Genomic DNA, 24,636 nt, shown 5'->3' with positions numbered 1-24,636 from the left:
GCTCAGCACAATCACCAAGCTCCTTGTCCCCAGTTTGCTGCATCAATTAGGTGGCACAATCAAGTCTTTGGCTCGTTTAACATACGTCATGAATGATGTCCTTGTTTTTTTCAAACTTGCATACAGGGTACCTCGACGCAGCTGTCAATCATTCCATTGCATAAATGGCCCAGACCGTCACCCACCACTGGTCTATAGTTGGTCCTTACTTTTCTTATGTAAACTCCTATTGAACTGTTGCTCAGCTGTCCTCTACTCCTGACAACTGTTTTTCCCATTGCTACAACATCATCCCAACGCATGAGTGAGCTTCAAGCTTTTTGTTCACCTGCCCTACACAGGTTTCTTTCTGGATAAGCTGGTGATGTGAAGTAGAGTGGCCTTTCTACTGCAAGTTACCATTCACATTGGACAGTCCATCTCTCTTCAGAAGCTTTTTGCCCCACCATGCTCCTTTAAAGTAGAGCAACATAATTGCATGGATACCAAAAGAGCAGTCTATTTTTACACTGATCTCACCAAAGACCATCAAGTGGGATGATCGGTTCTCTGTAGGGTTTTCTGGAGCAAAGAAGGGCAAGATCATGCACAACAGGGCTTTGTCCAGATGGATACTCCTCTGCATTAGGATCTGCTATACAGTGGCCAACTAGCAGCCTCCCGAAGGGTTGAGAGCCCATTCCACCAGGTCTAAGACTGCTACCACTGCTCTGGCATTGGAAGTTTGTTCTGCGTATGTGCCACATTGCAGCGTGGGCCTCTGTGCATGCTTTCACAAAGCGCTACTGCTTTGATAACCATGCCTTACAGAAAGGGCATTTTGGCCAAGCTGCCGAAATATTAGGTCTTTGTCATATCACAGACTCACCCCAAGGCCAGTGCTGCTTTGGTATCTACTCTAAAGGTGAAGAATCTGCAATTGGAAGTATTCATCAAAAGAATGAGTTACTTACCTTCTGTAATGCTTTTTCTGGTAGAGACCTCCAACTCCTCACTGCTCCAAATCCCCCATACCCCCTCTTGTCCACCCCCCCTTTGATCTTTCCGTTCTGTGAAATGGATTCTTTCCTATATAAAAAGATCCTAAATCCGAGATCTGCACACTGCAACGACCAATTGTTTTTTTGGGCTTTGCATCTGAGGGGGAAGAGACTGTCTATAAAGAAACTAACCTCCGCGAATTGGGATGGCACCTATATGTGGCTCCAGTCATTAATTTCAAGGTGCAGAAAATTCAACGCAGAGCCTCAGAACACCACTTATTAGCACCCAGGGGCTATGCTGAAAAATGTTCCGGATCCAGTCTGCCTGTCAGGGCCATTCTAAAGTTGAGGAATCTGCCTTTCCACCAGAAAGATACATTACGAAAAGTGAGTAACATGTTAATTTGATTGAAATCCCTTGTATTGAAATGGGGCAACAGAGATGTCTTGTTTTTTGCACAGTGAGTGAAAGTTGTAAGTTGGCTTGAGTTTTGACAAAAAAAGTTCCTGTGAGTAACAACTTGCTTTTTAATTCTTTAAACTTATTTTTGTTTTCTGTTATACAAATAAAATAAAAGTATTCATTGCATAGTATTATTGAATCTGTGATTTCTTGGATTTACAATCTTCAGTCTGCTTTTCATCTTTGCTCGTCCTTGTGTTCCCAGTTTGTGCTTCATGCATCATGAGATTTACCTTTCTCAGATTGTCTTTAACTCATTATCTAGGCCCTCCTAACAGGTATGCAAGACTCGAGACACCTAGACCTGATCAGAATGATCTATAGCTTCCTCTCCATTCTGACAAGATCACTTCCCATTTACTTGGGCATCATCTCCCCTTGTATTCAGCTTTCTCTATTCCCATTCCAATATATGTTTCATGCCTGTGTACCTCTATTTTGCAACTTCAACTGAATTCATTTTTGCCGGAAAAGTATTACCATTGTCTATTGCTGGAAAAGATTTGCCAGACACCAAATCACCTACTGAAAAACTGATTTCTGGTCATTTTCTGTGTTTTGAAACTTAGAGAATTCGAGTCAAAGAGGTTATTGAGAAGGTTTGGAGTGCACTCAAAGTATTGTAAACGTCTGTATGTTCACCTGCAGTTTTCCTACTTCTGTTCTTTCGCAGGTCCACATATCTCCAGCTTAATTCATTTGGATATCTTTATATGATTTCTTTAGTTTCATCTGATATACATCTGAAAAGCTTTTTTTCCCACACTTTTGCTTGACTGCAGTTTCGCACATTACCTCTCTCTTTTCCACATGAGGCCTTTTTGGTTCTTCTTCATTTGTTGTAGAACAGTAAAAACCAGTCAGTACAACACTGGGTTCCGGTCATGGCTTGACCCTGGACCTCTTACAGGGTCATTTGCTATCAGAGCTTCCTAGCACATTGTTATAATAGTGTCACAACCTTGCCAGTGTTTCTCCAGCTAGTTCACGTGTTATATAATGGTTTCGTTTTTCACAGGTTGTGTAGATTTGGTGATGATGTGGTGGTTTATACTCTCCAAAGATTCTCTTTCAGCACACCATCTACCTGAAGCTCTTTACTCTTGCCTTCTTACATAAGGCATAATCTATTTCATGCAGAACAGCCTGCTGGCTGTTAAATTGTTCGTTTTACAGCTGTCAAAACGGAAAACATGTCACTTAATATTCTCTTTCTGTACATGTAGGTCTTTCTACAAGAACAGCAGAGTGATCAAATGTTAAATCTCGTGTCCTTATATTTTGATCCATTAAGATCTACTTCCTGTCTGTGGAGATGGTCATCTTAGAGAGATAATTGTTTCCATTTATTCTGGGTGGCAAACAGCCATGCTTTTTAATAGCACAGTGTACTTTTAGACCTGTTTTCTCAGAGAAGTATGCATTTGTATTAATCTGTTTCATGCATTTTGGATTAAGAATGTGCTTTCACTGGGATCTCATTAGTAACTAATTCAGCAGGTGCTAAATGATAAGTGGGCATTTGTGCGTGTCCCTAAGAGCACTGTCCAAAAGAAAGGTAAGTGAAAAAGATGTTCATTGTCCACAGAAATGGAATGAAATATCACAATTGTGCTTATAATCTTTCAGCTGCTACCTCTTGCATATTATGTGGAAATGTTATGTTTCACACATTGTCCAGTTTACCCTCCTGTCTTTCTCTTGAAGGTGTAATTGTGACGTTTTGAGGTTTAACATTCAAGATGAAAGTATCTAATGCTTTAATCCATTAATAATTTCAAACCAGTTGAAACTTCATGCAGTGCCAACTTGTGTACTTCTGGTCTGCTGTTTTTTTTTTTTTTTTAAGCTGTGGTGTTAATAGTCCTTAAGCACACACATTGTTGCTACTTTTTACAGCCTATTTGTATTCTGTTTGTTCTCCACAAATGTTTACTTACTTTTGAAATACAAACACATTCATATTCTTTAAGTGTGTGTTCTGAAAGGACGATCTTAACAATGACCCACGTAATACTTTTAAGCACAATATGTTAATCCACTACTTAAGATCAAAAGTTTGGAAGTTATGGACTGGTGAACTGACATGTCAGAAGTGTGCAAAGCAATAGAATTTAATCAAGAACATAGTTTTGCATTGGGTGTCCTTTGTTTCTGGCTTTTAACATTCCTTATAAACACTATACATTGGAAAGAAATATTGTTGCTTGTTTTATTGACAGTAGTGACCATAGTGTTGGCATCATAGTGGCATGTTGGTACATATTTCTTGCATGCTAAAAATTAAAAGTACTGGTAGTTACATCTATATGCAATTCTTGCAGTTGTCTTGTAGACGAAGATGTCAAAGAAGAAATCCTGCAACCTCCAGAACCCCATCCGGTGCCGCCCATTTTGACACCCTCACCTCCGTCTGCTTATCCAACAGTTACTAATGTTTGGCAGGACAATGATCGATATCACCCAAAGCCAGTTTTGCACATGCTTTCGTCAGACCACACAAAGGACCGCAATGAACACTACATCAAATCTGAGGAAAATGCAGGGAAAGTGGAACCTGCAGTTGAGCGTACGGACAAGAAGCTGGAGCGCAAATTGAGTATTGAGATAAAAAAGGTGCCCCTACAAGAAGGGCCCAAGAGCTTCGATGGCAATGCACTCTTGAATAGAGGAAATGCAGTAAAAGCTAAATCACTTTCCTCTTGCCTAGTAGACAAATCTTCTAAAACCCTGGACCAGAGTTCTGTGGATTCATTTGAGCATGTTTCTCACAACCCTTGCATTGAGCCTCAGATTGACAAAGCCTTAACTTCAGATGTGGTCAGCCAGAGTTCTGAGGCTCCTCTAAGACCAGGCCACCTCCCCCTTAAGGAGAAAGGACAAGCTATGTGGTCGATACCAAGTCCTGAAAACAAGCTACTGTCTCATAATATGACGTCAACTGCTGATAAGTCTGTGGATGAATTATGTTCTGACATTCAAGCTAGTTCTGTAGCATTAGAGACAACCTCCTTTGATCTTGTTGATCTGAACACTGTACCGGCAACTGGGGCACCATTGTCATTTACTAACCCTCTGCACTCTGATGACTCTGACACTGATGAGAGACACTCTGATGGGGATACAACCAAAAATTTGAGAAATGTATCAACTGCAAGCGTCCATGTTTCTGCTGCAACTTCAACTGAATTCACTTTTGCCAGAAAAGTATTACCATTGTCTATCGCTGGACAAGATTTGCCAGACACCAAATCACCTACTGAGAAAGGTAACAGATTTCTGGTCATTTTCTGTGTTTTGAAACTTAGAGAATTTGAGTCAAAGAGGTTATTGAGAAGGTTTGGAGTGCACTCAAAGTATTGTAAACGTCTGTATGTTCAACTGCAGTTTTCCTAGTTCTGTTCTTTCACAGGTCCACATATGTCCAGCTTAATTCATTTGGATATCTTTATGTGATTTCTTTAGTTTCATCTGATATACATCTGATAACCTTTTTTTTTTTCCACACTTTTGCTTGATTCAGGAAACCTAGTTGGAATGGTTTCAAAGTTATTTAACAGTGCTTCATGATCCGTGTTTGGAACATTGGTCTGTGTTTTTTCAACTTAAATATTTTCTGAATTTCTTTGATTATAGGTTCTGTTAGGTAGTCGAAATGTATGTCTTCAGACCAGAGTAGCTTACGTATTATTTTGTGACCTACTCCACTTTTTAATTTCAAAATCATTTTTCTTAAAGATTTTCTAAGACATGAAATATAGACTTTGTGCAGAATAGACAGGAAGAATCTTTTAGTGGGGTAATAAATTGATACGAGGTACATCCCAGTTACTACGTAGAGGTAGCATCATGGAGTAGATATGACGTACTATAACATGCAACACAATAGTATTCATTCTTAGTAACTCAAGATTACTATGTGAGAGAGGAGCTAGAGAGAGATAATATGAAGGTAGGGTGTAGTAGAGTATTTGTAGTACCCCAGAGTAGCATTGAGAAGTGGACTTGAAGTGAGGAAGATAGATAAGAGGATAGACAGAGGGACAGCAAGAAAGCAAAGATGAAGTGTCAAGGAGTGGGTGAGTGGTCAGGTGTGGAGTGGGAGGTGGGGTTGGGGATATGGAAGGCTGGCATCTAAGATGGTGGTGACCTGGTGATAAATGTGTCCAGACTAGACAAAAAACATTTATTGACATTGTTTTAGGTATGTGTTAAGAGAATTATCTGCTCCTGTTAAATTGGACCCATTCCCACCAAGCATGAACCGAACTATGAGAGGGATCGTTACACTCAGATAGAATGTCTTTTAGACCAGTTGAGACGAGGATATCCCTCTAAATGTGTTCTTCTTTTCACAGTTTAGAGGATCCATTTAAGAACATAATCACTGATTATTAAGCGATTACAGTGGACAATCAGGGGCAGAACCTAAGTTTTGTCTCTGTCAAGAGTGTAATCTGAGACTTGAGCCTAGTCATTTATGGTTGACATGATGTTAAGTAAGGCCAAATCTGCATGAGTTGTGAAAAGAAGGATGTCTGTTTGTAGGCCTCCACTTTGTTTTGGCCCTGCAGAAAATGGAATACCAGGAATTGGAGGGGTTCTCTTTTTCATTTTTATAAGATGTTCCAGAGTCAAAAGAAACAGTAGAGAGGAAAGGGGGCAACGTTGTCTGGTGTCTTGTTGTAGGTTGAAGGTGTTAGATAAAGTTCCATTAATATTTATTATGGCCTTAGCTTCTTTGTAGAGGGCAAGAATCATTTTAGTGAAGTTAGGGCCTAAATTGAATGCATTAAAGGAGGCTGAAGGAGAGATCACAAAATCTAATACAATCGCATAGATGGGGTGATTGAGAAAGGTGGACTTTCTCAGTGATGAAACTGAATAGTCCAATATTGTCTGTGCTGAATCTGCCTTCAACAAATCCTGATAGTGATAGCTTTATAATTGTTTTTAGAATGGGTTCCAACCTCAATGCAAGTATTTTCATGTAGATTTTGCAGTTTGTTTATTAGGGAAATTGGGCAGTAGGTGTTGGTGTTTGAAGTATATTTATCTTTTTTGGGAATGACTACTATGGTGGCTGTTGCAGCAGTGCCAGAGACTATATCGGTGTAGGGGAAGTGTAAGAACGTAATAAGGGAGGGTCCCAAGCCATCCAGGCCCAGTGCTTTCTTTCCTTTGAGTTTAATTGTGTTTGTGATTTCATCTCACTCAATGGCTTTTTTCTGAGTATGGACTTAGTTTCATTGTTTGTTTGGGCAATGGGGATCTTGTTGAGAATACCCTAGACAAGTCTCATATGGAGTGTTGTTAATTTTGGAGTAAAGATTTCAATAGAATCTTTCTAAGGTGGAGAGAATATATTCCTCTTTAGTGGATGGTGTGCTGCATTTGTTGATGATGGATGTTATCCTAGGACTATGGAATGTTTGTTTCAGATTAGAGACTAGTATTTCTTCTGGATGTATTCCATCCACAAAAGGAGATACTTATGTGTCTTTGGACATTTAGGTGTGCTTTGTTGCTTAGCATTTTATTGTATTTGTACCTTAGTTTTGTTAAGTGGTTTAACTGTGATTTGTCTCTGGTTAGTTTTAAAAAAATTCTAAGGATTTTATTTGTTGTTCCAAGATGTCTAGAGAATGATTATCTGTTTTTCCATGTTAGCAGTTTAATCATGTGGCCATGGGTGGTGAATTTGAGGGCGTCCCACCCAATTCAGAGGGCTAAGACCAGAGTTTCTTTTAAATTCTATGAATTGAATAATTTCCTTTTTCATTTTGTCTCGAAAGATGGTGTCTCCTGAGAGAAGGTTATTCATTCTCCAAGATTTAGGTTTAGGCGAGGTCATGGAGATATTGTATAGGAGGGAAATGCATGCATGATCTGACACTAGAATCAGTTTGATGGCGGCATCCGTGGTGACCATGATATGAGTTTTGTCAATTAATGTATAGTCTATTCAAGAAAGAGTTGTGGGGGTGAGAGTACAATGAAAAGTCTTTGCCTGTAGGATTGAAAAGTCTCCATACATCTTTCGTCTTGTGGCCATTGCAGAGGTTTAGCATTTGTTTGTGAGGTCTGTTTGGTGTAAAATGGGCAGCAGGAGTTCGTATAGAGGACACTGTCCCAAGGGAGGTTGAAATCTCCACCCATGATAATTCTGGGGTGAGGTTGCAGGAGAGAAAGTTTTTTATTTAGTTGTGACCAAAATGCAGGACGTTTGCTATTTGGAGCGTAAACGTTCACTGTCGTTGAATGTTATATATTTAACTCCATGAATCTCGAAGCGAGTATAGACAAACACAGAGTATTTAAGCTGTGTGAACAGGTAGGTAACAGGAATTAGGATTGGTAAGGGTTCAGCACATATCTGCACATGTTCAGAACAGGTTGCTTCTAACCAACATTTCTGCCATTTGTCATCATGAGGGTTAGTAGGGTTGAAAGGGTTAAGAGGCAAACATGTAGGGGATGAGTCGATTAAGGCATGCCTTAAGGGCTCTCTTATAGTTAATAGAGCATGCAAACCTTTATAGCATGCAGGCAAGTCGCTAAGTACTCCTGTTCAATCCCTGAATCTCTGCAATGAAGGAGCCCAAGTTGTTGGGGTCCTCGAAGATTGTCATTTTTCCATTGTGGGTTGTCTTCAGGCAAGCTTGTCCTGTGAAGGTGAATAGTATTGCTAAGTCTTCAAGAGTTTTCTGCTGGGATAGGAATTATTTCCTTCTCCTGACAGTGTCTTTGGAATAGTCTTGAGAGATTCCAATGGAGAACCCTTGCCAGTAGATTCTTTGCACCTTTTATCTGCACGAGGCATGCTTCTGTGTGTGAGTATCCAAGAGGGCTGAAGATTAGAGCTCAGGTAGGATGCTGTTTTTTGGTTTGAAGGAGGGAACTCTGTGAGCATATCTTATCTCAAAGTCCTTTGTGAAGTTTAGGTCCAGCACTTGGAGAGTCCATTTTTTCTACAAAGGCTGCGCAGGATGATGCGTGTTCTTCCACTCCTCCCGGTAGTCCAAAAATCCACAGGGTAGCCTTTTATGTGTCTGTCTTCTAGGTGCATGAGATTTATTTCTATTTGGGCCAGCTTTCCATTGGTGGTTGTTAAGGCTTTTGATGAGCATTGTTGTCTTCCAGAATGCTAATGCATGATTCTGCTGCGGTTAAGGTGTAGCCTTTGTGGATTGGGCAGTGTCATGCAGTATGTTGAGTTTCTGCATAGTTGGGTCCAGCGATGGATTAGTTTCCACTTAAAATTCTCTTTTCACCTGTTTAGGGTCTTTAAAATTCCCCTCTCCCCCCCAAGCTTCCCTAGTTTTATGTGATCTGAGGTCAGCTATGTTAGTCAAGCGTCTGATCTGATTTAAGAATTGTGGGTCAGAATCTCAAACCTTGGCTATGAAAACGTGTCTGTTTGCTGGTTGCTTTCTGGTGTAAGGTTTGCTCATGGACTATGGCATTGGATCCGGCCTCAAGTAAGACAAATCTGTGATGTTGAGTGGAACCTGAAGGTGTTTGGCATCCTGGGGAGGAAGGTCAGTCGTGTTGGATGACCAGCGTTTGAAACTGTAGATCTACCTCCTCAGTGGGCATCAGGACAAAAGTATAAGTGCCTTATGGTAGAGCAAGGTGTGAGCACCCATTCTTAATTTGTAGTTTGAGGCCCACTTTGACTGTTTGAGGGACTCTGGCAGCTCCAAGGAGTGCAGGGAGAATTTACTGAGTGCTATGAGCCATAGTGTCAGCCACTTTAAAGTCAGGAACTTCCTTTGAGTCCTTTCAAGGTGAGGGCTTTAGTATTGGAGGCAGGGATAATAGTAGACTTAAGGTAGGGGTGCACCTACCTTTAAACAGTGGTTGGTGCCATTTGAACATTGCTTAGAGACGTTGGAGGGCATGACTTGCCTTGAGCGGCCTTAGCATCTGTCTCGGCTGCAGCCATTTTATAATTAGCCTGGTCTCCCTCGGGTGCCACACGGTGAGATGACTATGATTGAGAGGCCCAGTGCAGCAGCTTGGTGGTGTGAGTTGAATGGCTCGTCAGGGGTAGCACATTGTTGAGGGACTGGTCGATTTTACAAGATAATGGAATTCCCCTTGTCTCTTTTTAGTTCTTGAGCTTGATAGTGGGATGGACGTTTGAAAAGAGTTTTCCTGCATTAATTATGTTTAAACCTTTTTAAATTGTTGATGGTCTCCACATTCTGCATAGTTACCAGTATTATGTATTTATGAATGGTACATGCGAGAAAGTAGCTAATGTGGATATCTCTTGGTTCCTAGTGACAGTTTTTCTGGCTCAAGGGGCAATGTGAAGGGCTGGTTTTGCATTTTAAATTGTGACTTTAATTTTTCACATATTAGCTTGTATGTGTGTGGGTGGATGGATAGGTTATTGGTAGCTTGACGGGGAAGCAATTTGTGGCATGCATAGGAAAGTGATTTCATAGAGTGTGCAAGGAAGCAGAAACAGAAAAAAAAGAGAACCTGAAATGGACACTATAGCCTGGATTGGAGTCCACAAAGCATATGGTGAAGGCAACAAGAGATCTTGTTTCTTCTTTATTCTTTCAGCCATTCAAAGGAGAAAACCTGAGCACTCATTGGTTGCCAGTATTTCTTCCAAACATGAGGGCATATGACCTTCTACACCTATAATGGTTCACCAATTTTTACTTGGTCTGACCTATCTGGAGTTTCAAGAGAGATACCAGTTCATCTGTAGACTTAAATTGCCCAGGGACAGCTCTGTTCTCTGCCGAGACAGGAGAGTCGCGTGGTGGTAGGAGAGTGGCTGGGATGGCCTTCCATGTAGGTCAACACAGGCGATATATTTCGAGGTCTGATGCACTGCTGAACGCTGAGCTCCAAATGCCGAACGTGCCTAGCCGGCCCAACTGCTGAGTGTGCAGTGTCCACTGCTGAGCCAGGAGTCAGGAGAAACTGCAGGCGGAGACGGAGAACTGGGAGTAGCCCTCGTGTGGGCTGAATTCAGGTGATTCTTGCCAGGCCAAGGCTTAAAGGTAGGTTTTTAGGCCACGAAGAATCCAAAGGCCACAAAGAATCCAAAGATCTTTGGGAACACTAGGAATCCAAAAGTCTTTCCAGCCGTCGCAGGCATCTGATAGATTGTGCATATTGGCATTTAACAAAATGGGCAAGCCCAAAGCGAGGAAGAATAGTAACACTGGCTTTGGCCCAGGGGGCTGTGTTCGGTGATGAGGCAGCATAAAGATCTTGGCCCCCAGAAAGATATGGGCTTGGACAAGAGAAAAGTGCTCCTGAAACCCACAACATCCATTGTAGATGCAGAAGGCAACCAGCTCTTAAAAACACTTTACACAAGTACTTCATGAGAAGAAAGATGGAGGCTGGCAAAATAACCGTGACAGAACCACTGTAACCTGAGGTGGTGGTGTTAGCACCTCAAGAAGCAAGGAGTCTGTAATCGCTGAGATGGTGGAGTTGGCAGATTCAGTGATGGCTTTACCCAACAAAAATGAGCAGGCAGAAGTGCCTGAAATCTTCGAACGAGATCTATTAAACACTGGAAGATGGAGATATAAATCCCAAAAGCAAACTTAGTAGTTACATAACAGTGTGCAATCCAAACCTCAACCCAACTGTAATGACTTCGAATACCGGAAGTAACAGCCAGGGTTTTCTCTACACCTTGGACTCAGTAGAGTTGAGACCCACCCCATCAGAATTAAGACGCAACTTTATTACGGAGGCAATAGTACATCAACAAGAGCAGAATCACGTGCAGGAGGGGGATGATTGGATGTGCTCCACACCATCCAACAATTGGATAAGAACAAAAGGGGAACTGGGTTGCTGCTATAAGTCACAATGCACACCGATTCATCCACTCCTGGTGGACAAGAAATCAGCATAGGGGGGAACAGCAGGCACACCAAGGCACTAATTTAATAGACAATAATTCTCTAGATTCCAAGGCACTTGGTGACAGCACAGCTGATCACATTATTACCACCATCAACTCTTCCTTACAGGCGGCAGTCAAGGCACTCACATGGCAGTCACATAAGTTAGGCGTTCACGTTGGGCTAATATATATGCTGGCGCAGAGTGTCTGGTCTGTGGCCAGCAAGATGGACAACTTGAGCATGAAGGTCAATCATTGCCTCACCCAAAAATACAAAGATCATACAACAAATAACACCATTATAGGCGAGCTCACTACATTACCATAACTTCTCTCATCATTATTAAATCATTGCAAGACTATGCATTAGGATGACACAAACAACGAAAAGTCACAGGAGGGCCTTGCAAACATAGGCTGTATGGGCAAAGACATTACAGTCAGCCGTGCTTCAGAGAGAGCTCAACCTAACAGGACAGCAGTCCAGAGGATAATAAGCATCGTCCATAGTTGGACTCATCTGTACCCAATACAGAAGGTGATAAAACTGGTAATCAGGAAAATCAGCAGAGAGAGAGGGCCTGTAGAACAAGTTAAGGGAATCAACAGTGGCCCACAGCTAGGCAATCAGGCAAATCCTGGTAGCACAAGGGGTAAAGGCCTACTTTCATACAGTCAAAAGAAAAAATTAAGAAAGGCTATGAAAAATAGCAGAAGACTGAGAAGCCCCCCAACTCATCTCTTACCACCCACAGCACCCAGGAAACATGTTGTACTGCAATTGAATGCATTGATGGTCAGGTAAACAGCACAGATACCACCAAAGAGGTCGCACTGAACTATCCACTTTTTAATCTGAAGCCTGTGGCTCAAAAATCAATCGACAAAGCCAAGAAACAAATAAGTATGCAAGTGAAAATAGATACTGATGTCATGTCCTGGCCAACATAAGGCTTTCCCTGTCCAAAGCGAACCTATGTTCAGGTGGCGGACCCCACCGGCAATTGGTCTGAACAATAATCAAGTTCCCAGCCCTCTGAAACTACACATCAGCATAAACTATCTGCCAGGCATGTTGGATTTCATCAGGCTCCAGGCAGGGCCAAAAGAGAGGAGTCAGTGTAGCAAAAACGCACTGAGGTGGTGGGTGGTCAAAAATGTTCTGACACGACGTACAAAGGTGGTAGTTGACAAGGACCAGGGTGTAGGAATTAAAAACAAAGGTGGCCAGCCACTCTCCATCTACAGAGATAATTCGGCACCACCTAACACTGTGCTGATATTTACCCCACATTAGAAGACAAGAGGGCGTTGGGAAATATTAAATCGGTCCAACATTCTGTACCTCTTGAATAATATTCCATCACTCAAGTATCTTACAACAGTGCACCTGCTGGCCGTGTAGTTTAAGAACAGTGCATTAACTGACTACAAGGAGTCAACCTTAACGTGATGGTCCAATTCTGAAGACACAAGAAAAATCATGGCTGAAGCCGGGAAATTATTGAAATGGGGTGGAGTTTGCATGTTGACCCAGGAAAAGTACCTGTACATCCTGGCAGACAGACAACTGGTCTGTCAGACAAACCTCCAGACCAGTTCCAATAAATTCAGTGCATCGACACAAGATAAGGCTGCCCATTGCACTTTGCGTGGGACAAAGCAAGACCTTCTAATTGTGGAAAAAGGACATAAGGCACGGAAGGTAATCATCCTTCAAGAGACTCAGCACATCAAACAACTAGGAAAAACATAGAACATGCGGTGGTCATGCGTTCCGACAGTTCCCACGGCCAAGGAGTAGTCTCATAACAAGTTGCAAGGGGGAGGAGGGTAACACGGCTGTACACGGAGCCACAGTGAAGGTGATAAGCTGGAATGTGGCAGGCCTTTATCCCATAGTATCCAACACAAACACTGTGGAATTCTTGCAAACAGGGGATATCCTTCTTCTTCAAGAAACTTGGCTGATGGCGCCTATCGCCATCCAAGGGTTTCATGCTATCCATGTGGCAGCCTTAAAGGAAAAACTATTTGGGAGGCCTCGCCATCTATGTAAAATTGGACCTACTTGTGGAAGTAACGGTACTTAGTCTCCTCTCTAATGATCTGTAGGCACTGGTGCTTAAATGCTTGGTAATATGCAACACTCCAACTTCCATTATAGCATTAAACCTGTGCATCAACCCCCAGAGTGCAACCCAACCAGTAAAGGTTAAAGAACTGTTCAAAATGATGAGATGTTCTGTATGAATAGCCTGCCTACGAGTGTATCACTGCGGGGGACTTTAACATACATGATTTAGGGCCCCCAGGTCCACAGAATAGGGGCTCCCCACTCGATCTGCTAGTGGCTTACTTTGAGTTCGGCTTAAGCTCATCGAATGGCAGTGGCACACAACTTCAAACATTTAAAAACATCTCAACACTAGACTACATATTCTTAAGTAGAAATTAGCAGAACTGCTTCGTTGCATTTCAAGTACAGCAGAGATCAGAAAGTGAACACTATCCGCTACCAGTAGTTTTGAATGCAAGGGTAACAACATACTTGAAGGAGAAATGTATTGAATTAACCACTTTCATGCAATGTAGGCCCAATTACTAGACTGATCAAATGGGGTCAAGTGTCAGAGAATAGGAATGCATCTTGGAAAGCCTCGGCCACCATTTCAACTTTAGCACTCAACGCTACAATGCCACTGAAAGAATGGGAGTTGATAATTACAGCGCTACATGAGGCCCTGTCTAGAAATGAGCATAGGAAGTCATTGTCAAAGAATGAGTGTAAGGAAATGCCTCCTTGGCATGGTTGCCCCCTGACTTTTTGCCTTTGCTGATGCTATGTTTACAATTGAAAGTGTGCTGAGGCCTGCTAACCAGGCCCCAGCACCAGTGTTCTTTCCCTAACCTGTACTTTTGTATCCACAATTGGCAGACCCTGGCATCCAGATAAGTCCCTTGTAACTGGTACTTCTAGTACCAAGGGCCCTGATGCCAAGGAAGGTCTCTAAGGGCTGCAGCATGTCTTATGCCACCCTGGAGACCTCTCACTCAGCACAGACACACTGCTTACCAGCTTGTGTGTGCTAGTGAGGACAAAACGAGTAAGTCGACATGGCACTCCCCTCAGGGTGCCATGCCAGCCTCTCACTGCCTATGCAGTATAGGTAAGACACCCCTCTAGCAGGCCTTACAGCCCTAAGGCAGGGTGCACTATACCATAGGTGAGGGTACCAGTGCATGAGCATGGTACCCCTACAGTGTCTAAACAAAACCTTAGACATTGTAAGTGCAGGGTAGCCATAAGAGTATATGGTCTGGGAGTCTGTCAAACACGAACTCCACAGCACCATAATGGCTACACTGAAGACTGGGAAGTTTGGTATCAAACTTCTCAGCACAATAAATGCACACTGATGCCAGTGTACATTTTATTGTAAAATACACCACAGAGGGCACCTTAGAGGTGCCCCCTGAAACTTAACCGACTATCTGTGTAGGCTGACTAGTTTTAGCAGCCTGCCACAAACCGAGACATGTTGCTGGCCCCATGGGGAGAGTGCCTTTGTCACTCTGAGGCCAGTAACAAAGCCTGCACTGGGTGGAGATGCTAACACCTCTCCCAGGCAGGAATTGTCACACCTGGCGGTGAGCCTCAAAGGCTCACCTCCTTTGTGCCAACCCAGCAGGACACTCCAGCTAGTGGAGTTGCCCGCCCCCTCCGGCCAGGCCCCACTTTTGGCGGCAAGGCCGGAGAAAATAATGAGAATAACAAGGAGGAGTCACTGGCCAGTCAGGACAGCCCCTAAGGTGTCCTGAGCTGAGGTGACTCTAACTTTTAGAAATCCTCCATCTTGCAGATGGAGGATTCCCCCAATAGGGTTAGGATTGTGACCCCCTCCCCTTGGGAGGAGGCACAAAGAGGGTGTACCCACCCTCAGGGCTAGTAGCCATTGGCTACTAACCCCCCAGACCTAAACACGCCCTTAAATTTAGTATTTAAGGGCTACCCTGAACCCTAGAAAATTAGATTCCTGCAACAAGAAGAAGGACTGCCCAGCTGAAAACCCCTGCAGCGGAAGACCAGAAGACGACAACTGCCTTGGCTCCAGAAACTCACCGGCCTGTCTCCTGCCTTCCAAAGATCCTGCTCCAGCGACGCCTTCCGAAGGGACCAGCGACCTCGACATCCTCTGAGGACTGCCCCTGCTTCGAAAAGACAAGAAACTCCCGAGGACAGCGGACCTGCTCCAAGAAAAGCTGCAACTTTGTTTCCAGCAGCTTTAAAGAACCCTGCAAGCTCCCCGCAAGAAGCGTGAGACTTGCAACACTGCACCCGGCGACCCCGACTCGACTGGTGGAGATCCGACGCCTCAGGAGGGACCCCAGGACTACTCTGATACTGTGAGTACCAAAACCTGTCCCCCCTGAGCCCCCACAGCGCCGCCTGCAGAGGGAATCCCGAGGCTTCCCCTGACCGCGACTCTTTGAACCTAAAGTCCCGACGCCTGGGAGAGACCCTGCACCCGCAGCCCCCAGGACCTGAAGGACCGGACTTTCACTGGAGAAGTGACCCCCAGGAGTCCCTCTCCCTTGCCCAAGTGGAGGTTTCCCCGAGGAATCCCCCCCTTGCCTGCCTGCAGCGCTGAAGAGATCCCGAGATCTCTCATAGACTAACATTGCGAACCCGACGCCTGTTTCTACACTGCACCCGGCCGCCCCCGCGCCGCTGAGGGTGAAATTTCTGTGTGGACTTGTGTCCCCCCCGGTGCCCTACAAAACCCCCCTGGTCTGCCCTCCGAAGACGCGGGTACTTACCTGCAAGCAGACCGGAACCGGGGCACCCCCTGCTCTCCATTCTAGCCTATGTGTTTTGGGCACCACTTTGAACTCTGCACCTGACCGGCCCTGAGCTGCTGGTGTGGTGACTTTGGGGTTGCTCTGAACCCCCAACGGTGGGCTACCTTGGACCAAGAACTGAACCCTGTAAGCGTCTTACTTACCTGGTAAAACTAATCAAAACTTACCTCCCCTAGGAACTGTGAAAATTGCACTAAGTGTCCACTTTTAAAACAGCTATTTGTCAATAACTTGAAAAGTATACATGCAATTTTGATGATTTGAAGTTCCTAAAGTACTTACCTGCAATACCTTTCGAATGAGCTATTACATGTAGAATTTGAACCTGTGGTTCTTAAAATAAACTAAGAAAAGATATTTTTCTATATAAAAACCTATTGGCTGGATTTGTCTCTGAGTGTGTGTACCTCATTTATTGTCTATGTGTATGTACAACAAATGCTTAACACTACTCCTTGGATAAGCCTACTGCTCGACCACACTACCACAAAATAGAGCATTAGTATTATCTATTTTTACCACTATTTTACCTCTAAGGGGAACCCTTGGACTCTGTGCATGCTATTCCTTACTTTGAAATAGCACATACAGAGCCAACTTCCTACATTGGTGGATCAGCGGTGGGGTACAAGACTTTGCATTTGCTGGACTACTCAGCCAATACCTGATCACACGACAAATTCCAAAATTGTCATTAGAAATTGATTTTTGCAATTTGAAAAGTTTTCTAAATTCTTAAAAGACCTGCTAGGGCCTTGTGTTAGATCCTGTTTAGCATTTCTTTTAGAGTTTAAAAGTTTGTAAAAGTTTGAATTAGATTCTAGAACCAGTTTTAGTTTCTTAAAAAGTATTCCAACTTTTAGAAGCATAATGTCTAGCACAGATGTGAATGTGGTGGAACTCGACACCACACCTTACCTCCATCTACAGATGAGAGAGCTAAGGTCACTCTGTAAACTAAAGAAAATAGCAATGGGCCCCAAACCTACCAAAGTACAGCTCCAGGAGCTTTTGGCAGAGTTTGAAAAGGCCAACCCCTCTGAGGATGGCAACTCAGAGGAGGAAGATAGTGACTTGGAGGGAAATTCCCCCCCTCCAGTCCTACTTAGGGAGAGCAGGGCTTCTCAAGCCCTGACTCCACAAATAATAGTCAGAGATGCTGGTTCCCTCACAGGAGGGACCAACAACTCTGAAATCACTGAGGATAACTCCAGTGAAGAGGACATCCAGTTAGCCAGGATGGCCAAAAGATTGGCTTTGGAAAGACAGATCCTAGCCATAGAGAGGGAAAGACAAGAGATGGGCCTAGGACCCATCAATGGTGGCAGCAACATAAATAGGGTCAGAGATTCTCCTGACATGTTGAAAATCCCCAAAGGGATTGTAACTAAATATGAAGATGGTGATGACATCACCAAATGGTTCACAGCTTTTGAGAGGGCTTGTGTAACCAGAAAAGTGAACAGATCTCACTGGGGTGCTCTCCTTTGGGAAATGTTCACAGGAAAGTGTAGGGATAGACTCCTCACACTCTCTGGACAAGATGCAGAATCTTATGACCTCATGAAGGGTACCCTGATTGAGGGCTTTGGATTCTCCACTGAGGAGTACAGGATTAGGTTCAGGGGGGCTCAAAAATCCTCGAGCCAGACCTGGGTTGACTTTGTTGACTACTCAGTGAAAACACTAGATGGTTGGATTCAAGGCAGTGGTGTAAGTAATTATGATGGGCTGTACAATTTATTTGTGAAGGAACACCTGTTAAGTAATTGTTTCAATGATAAACTGCATCAGCATCTGGTAGACCTAGGACCAATTTCTCCCCAAGAATTGGGAAAGAAGGCGGACCATTGGGTCAAGACAAGGGTGTCCAAGACTTCAACAGGGGGTGACCAAAAGAAAGGGGTCACAAAGACTCCCCAGCAGAAGGGTGATGAGACAACCAAAACTAAAAATAGTAAAGAGTCTTCTACAGGCCCCCAAAAACCTGCACAGGAGGGTGGGCCCAGAGCCTCTTCACAAAACAATGGGTACAAGGGTAAAAACTTTGATCCCAAAAAGGCCTGGTGTCATAGCTGTAAACAGCATGGACACCAAACTGGAGACAAGGCCTGTCCCAAGAAAGGTTCCACTCCAAACTCCCATCCAGGTAACACTGGTATGGCTAGTCTCCAAGTGGGATCAACAGTGTGCCCAGAGCAAATCAGGGTCCACACTGAAGCTACTCTAGTTTCTGAGGGTGGGGTGGATTTAGCCACACTAGCTGTCTGGCCGCCTAACATGCAAAAATACAGACAGCAACTCTTAATTAATGGGACTAGAATAGAGGGCCTGAGGGATACAGGTGCCAGTGTCACCATGGTGACAGAGAAACTGGTTTCCCCTGGCCAATACCTGACTGGAAAAACTTACACAGTCACCAACGCTGACAATCAGAGAAAAGTACATCCCATGGCAATGGTTACTTTAGAATGGGGAGGGGTCAATGGCCTGAAACAGGTGGTGGTCTCCTCAAATATCCCAGTAGACTGTCTGCTTGGAAATGACCTGGAGTCCTCAGCATGGGCTGAGGTAGAGCTAAAAACCCATGCAGCCATGCTGGGTATCCCTGAACTGGTGTGTGTGAAAACGAGAGCACAATGCAAGGCACAGGGTGAAAAAGTAGAGCTGGAGTCTGGAAAAATGGCCCAGCCTACCAAGAGAACAGGAAAGTCAGTTGGGAAACCAACTGCAACACAGCAAAAGAAAGGGAACCTCTCTTCTCAGGAAGAAGTTCTGCCCTCTGAGGGAACTGAGCCTTTGGAACTTGAACCTTATCAGGTTGAGCTCTTAGGCCCAGGGGGACCCTCAAGGGAAGAGCTGTGTAAGGGACAAGAAACCTGTCCCTCTCTTGAAGGCCTTAGGCAGCAAGCTGCTGAAGAGTCCAAAGGCAAGAAAAATGGAACACATAGGGTCTATTGGGAAGATGGGCTCCTGTACACTGAGGCCAGAGACCCCAAACCTGGTACCACTAGGAGAGTGGTAGTGCCTCAGCTGTTCAGAGAGTTCATCCTAACATTGGCCCATGACATTCCCCTTGCTGGACATTTGGGACAAACCAAGACGTGGGAGAGGTTAGTCAACCACTTCTACTGGCCCAATATGTCCAACATGGTTAAGGAGTTTTGCCTCTCCTGCCCCACCTGTCAAGCCAGTGGTAAGACAGGTGGGCACCCAAAGGCCCCCCTCATTCCACTTCCAGTGGTGGGGGTGCCCTTTGAAAGAGTGGGTGTGGACATAGTTGGTCCACTGGAACCTCCCACAGCCTCAGGAAATATGTATATCCTGGTAGTAGTGGATCATGCTACCAGGTATCCTGAAGCTATTCCCCTTAGGTCGACTACTGCCCCTGCAGTAGCCAAGGCCCTCATTGGTATCTTTACCAGAGTGGGTTTCCCTAAGGAGGTGGTGTCTGACAGAGGTACCAACTTCATGTCAGCATACCTAAAGCACATGTGGAATGAGTGTGGAGTGACTTATAAATTCACTACACCTTACCATCCACAAACTAATGGCTTAGTTGAGAGATTCAACAAGACATTAAAAGGCATGATCATGGGGCTCCCAGAAAAACTCAAAAGGAGATGGGATGTCCTCCTGCCATGTCTGCTTTTCGCTTACAGGGAGGTACCACAGAAGGGAGTAGGGTTCTCACCCTTTGAACTTCTGTTTGGTCATCCTGTAAGGGGACCACTTGCCCTTGTTAAAGAAGGCTGGGAGAGACCTCTCCATGAGCCTAAACAGGACATAGTGGACTATGTACTTGGCCTTCGCTCTAGAATGGCAGAGTACATGGAAAGGGCAACCAAAAACCTTGAGGCCAGCCAACAGCTCCAGAAGTTTTGGTATGACCAAAAGGCTGCACTGGTTGAGTTCCAACCAGGGCAGAAAGTCTGGGTTCTGGAGCCTGTGGCTCCCAGGGCACTCCAGGACAAATGGAGTGGCCCTTACCCAGTACTAGAGAGGAAGAGTCAGGTCACCTACTTGGTGGACCTGGGCACAAGCAGGAGCCCCAAAAGGGTGATCCATGTAAACCGCCTTAAGCTCTTCCACGACAGGGCTGATGTCAATCTGTTGATGGTAACAGATGAGGATCAGGAGGCAGAGAGTGAACCTCTCCCTGATCTTCTGTCATCAGACCCAAAAGATGGTACAGTAGATGGAGTGATCTACTCAGACACCCTCTCTGGCCAACAGCAAGCTGATTGTAGGAGAGTCCTACAACAGTTTCCGGAACTCTTCTCCTTAACCCCTGGTCAGACACACCTGTGTACCCATGATGTGGACACAGGAGACAGCATGCCTGTCAAGAACAAAATCTTTAGACAGTCTGACCATGTTAAGGAAAGCATCAAGGTGGAAGTCCATAAGATGCTGGAATTGGGAGTCATTGAGCGCTCTGACAGCCCCTGGGCTAGCCCAGTGGTCTTAGTCCCCAAACCTCACACCACAGATGGAAAGAAAGAGATGAGGTTTTGTGTGGACTACAGAGGGCTCAATTCTGTCACCAAGACAGATGCTCATCCAATTCCAAGAGCTGATGAGCTCATTGATAAATTAGGTGCTGCCAAATTTCTAAGTACCTTTGACTTGACAGCAGGGTACTGGCAAATAAAAATGGCACCTGGAGCAAAAGAAAAGACAGCATTCTCCACACCTGATGGGCATTATCAGTTTACTGTTATGCCCTTTGGTTTAAAGAATGCCCCTGCCACCTTCCAAAGGTTGGTGAATCAAGTCCTTGCTGGCTTGGAGTCCTTTAGCACAGCTTATCTTGATGATATTGCTGTCTTTAGCTCCACCTGGCAGGATCACCTGGTCCACCTGAGGAAGGTTTTGAAGGCTCTGCAATCTGCAGGCCTCTCTATCAAGGCATCCAAATGCCAGATAGGGCAGGGAACTGTGGTTTACTTGGGACACCTTGTAGGTGGAGGCCAAGTTCAGCCACTCCAACCCAAGATCCAGACTATTCTGGACTGGGTAGCTCCAAAAACCCAGACTCAAGTCAGGGCATTCCTTGGCTTGACTGGGTACTACAGGAGGTTTGTGAAGGGATATGGATCCATTGTGACAGCCCTCACTGAGCTCACCTCCAAGAAAATGCCCAAGAAAGTGAACTGGACTGTGGACTGCCAACAGGCCTTTGACACCCTGAAACAGGCAATGTGCTCAGCACCAGTTCTCAAAGCTCCAGATTATTCTAAGCAGTTCATTGTGCAGACTGATGCCTCTGAACATGGGATAGGGGCAGTTTTGTCCCAAACAAATGATGATGGCCTTGACCAGCCTGTTGCTTTCATTAGCAGGAGGTTACTCCCCAGGGAGCAGCGTTGGAGTGCCATTGAGAGGGAGGCCTTTGCTGTGGTCTGGTCCCTGAAGAAGCTGAGACCATACCTCTTTGGGACTCACTTCCTAGTTCAAACTGACCACAGACCTCTCAAATGGCTGATGCAAATGAAAGGTGAAAATCCTAAACTGTTGAGGTGGTCCATCTCCCTACAGGGAATGGACTTTATAGTGGAACACAGACCTGGGACTGCCCATGCCAATGCAGATGGCCTTTCCAGGTTCTTCCACTTAGAAAATGAAGACTCTCTTGGGAAAGGTTAGTCTCATCCTCTTTCGTTTGGGGGGGGGTTGTGTAAGGAAATGCCTCCTTGGCATGGTTGCCCCCTGACTTTTTGCCTTTGCTGATGCTATGTTTACAATTGAAAGTGTGCTGAGGCCTGCTAACCAGGCCCCAGCACCAGTGTTCTTTCCCTAACCTGTACTTTTGTATCCACAATTGGCAGACCCTGGCATCCAGATAAGTCCCTTGTAACTGGTACTTCTAGTACCAAGGGCCCTGATGCCAAGGAAGGTCTCTAAGGGCTGCAGCATGTCTTATGCCACCCTGGAGACCTCTCACTCAGCACAGACACACTGCTTACCAGCTTGTGTGTGCTAGTGAGGACAAAACGAGTAAGTCGACATGGCACTCCCCTCAGGGTGCCATGCCAGCCTCTCACTGCCTATGCAGTATAGGTAAGACACCCCTCTAGCAGGCCTTACAGCCCTAAGGCAGGGTGCACTATACCATAGGTGAGGGTACCAGTGCATGAGCATGGTACCCCTACAGTGTCTAAACAAAACCTTAGACATTGTAAGTGCAGGGTAGCCATAAGAGTATATGGTCTGGGAGTCTGTCAAACACGAACTCCACAGCACCATAATGGCTACACTGAAGACTGGGAAGTTTGGTATCAAACTTCTCAGCACAATAAATGTACACTGATGCCAGTGTACATTTTATTGTAAAATACACCACAGAGGGCACCTTAGAGGTGCCCCCTGAAACTTAACCGACTATCTGTGTAGGCTGACTAGTTTTAGCAGCCTGCCACAAACCGAGACATGTTGCTGGCCCCATGGGGAGAGTGCCTTTGTCACTCTGAGGCCAGTAACAAAGCCTGCACTGGGTGGAGATGCTAACACCTCTCCCAGGCAGGAATTGTCACACCTGGCGGTGAGCCTCAAAGGCTCACCTCCTTTGTGCCAACCCAGCAGGACACTCCAGCTAGTGGAGTTGCCCGCCCCCTCCGGCCAGGCCCCACTTTTGGCGGCAAGGCCGGAGAAAATAATGAGAATAACAAGGAGGAGTCACTGGCCAGTCAGGACAGCCCCTAAGGTGTCCTGAGCTGAGGTGACTCTAACTTTTAGAAATCCTCCATCTTGCAGATGGAGGATTCCCCCAATAGGGTTAGGATTGTGACCCCCTCCCCTTGGGAGGAGGCACAAAGAGGGTGTACCCACCCTCAGGGCTAGTAGCCATTGGCTACTAACCCCCCAGACCTAAACACGCCCTTAAATTTAGTATTTAAGGGCTACCCTGAACCCTAGAAAATTAGATTCCTGCAACAAGAAGAAGGACTGCCCAGCTGAAAACCCCTGCAGCGGAAGACCAGAAGACGACAACTGCCTTGGCTCCAGAAACTCACCGGCCTGTCTCCTGCCTTCCAAAGATCCTGCTCCAGCGACGCCTTCCGAAGGGACCAGCGACCTCGACATCCTCTGAGGACTGCCCCTGCTTCGAAAAGACAAGAAACTCCCGAGGACAGCGGACCTGCTCCAAGAAAAGCTGCAACTTTGTTTCCAGCAGCTTTAAAGAACCCTGCAAGCTCCCCGCAAGAAGCGTGAGACTTGCAACACTGCACCCGGCGACCCCGACTCGACTGGTGGAGATCCGACGCCTCAGGAGGGACCCCAGGACTACTCTGATACTGTGAGTACCAAAACCTGTCCCCCCTGAGCCCCCACAGCGCCGCCTGCAGAGGGAATCCCGAGGCTTCCCCTGACCGCGACTCTTTGAACCTAAAGTCCCGACGCCTGGGAGAGACCCTGCACCCGCAGCCCCCAGGACCTGAAGGACCGGACTTTCACTGGAGAAGTGACCCCCAGGAGTCCCTCTCCCTTGCCCAAGTGGAGGTTTCCCCGAGGAATCCCCCCCTTGCCTGCCTGCAGCGCTGAAGAGATCCCGAGATCTCTCATAGACTAACATTGCGAACCCGACGCCTGTTTCTACACTGCACCCGGCCGCCCCCGCGCCGCTGAGGGTGAAATTTCTGTGTGGACTTGTGTCCCCCCCGGTGCCCTACAAAACCCCCCTGGTCTGCCCTCCGAAGACGCGGGTACTTACCTGCAAGCAGACCGGAACCGGGGCACCCCCTTCTCTCCATTCTAGCCTATGTGTTTTAGGCACCACTTTGAACTCTGCACCTGACCGGCCCTGAGCTGCTGGTGTGGTGACTTTGGGGTTGCTCTGAACCCCCAACGGTGGGCTACCTTGGACCAAGAACTGAACCCTGTAAGCGTCTTACTTACCTGGTAAAACTAATCAAAACTTACCTCCCCTAGGAACTGTGAAAATTGCACTAAGTGTCCACTTTTAAAACAGCTATTTGTCAATAACTTGAAAAGTATACATGCAATTTTGATGATTTGAAGTTCCTAAAGTACTTACCTGCAATACCTTTCGAATGAGCTATTACATGTAGAATTTGAACCTGTGGTTCTTAAAATAAACTAAGAAAAGATATTTTTCTATATAAAAACCTATTGGCTGGATTTGTCTCTGAGTGTGTGTACCTCATTTATTGTCTATGTGTATGTACAACAAATGCTTAACACTACTCCTTGGATAAGCCTACTGCTCGACCACACTACCACAAAATAGAGCATTAGTATTATCTATTTTTACCACTATTTTACCTCTAAGGGGAACCCTTGGACTCTGTGCATGCTATTCCTTACTTTGAAATAGCACATACAGAGCCAACTTCCTACAATGAGGGTCACCACTGTTCCGTAGTCTTTAGAAATAAAGACTTTTGGGAGCAAACAAAATTGTCGCTGTG

At 45.3% G+C, this 24,636-nt stretch overlaps 1 protein-coding gene across 4 annotated transcripts in view; it reads left to right on the top strand.

The window, feature by feature from the left end:
- Window positions 1-24,636, top strand: part of PTPN12 (protein tyrosine phosphatase non-receptor type 12) — a 456,323-nt gene that overhangs the window by 351,756 nt on the left and 79,931 nt on the right. For all 4 annotated transcript variants that reach the window (XM_069229677.1, XM_069229676.1, XM_069229675.1 and 1 more), the window contains exon 13: window positions 3,771-4,714. In XM_069229677.1, the coding sequence (XP_069085778.1) occupies window positions 3,771-4,714 (944 nt within the window). The remainder of the gene's footprint in view (window positions 1-3,770; window positions 4,715-24,636) is intronic.

The sequence above is a fragment of the Pleurodeles waltl genome, chromosome 4_1 (assembly GCF_031143425.1).
Source record: "Pleurodeles waltl isolate 20211129_DDA chromosome 4_1, aPleWal1.hap1.20221129, whole genome shotgun sequence".
In the NCBI taxonomy this organism is placed as follows: domain Eukaryota; kingdom Metazoa; phylum Chordata; class Amphibia; order Caudata; family Salamandridae; genus Pleurodeles; species Pleurodeles waltl.
The sequence above is the reverse complement of the archived record's forward strand: the minus strand, read 5'-3'. Positions and strand labels throughout refer to the sequence as shown.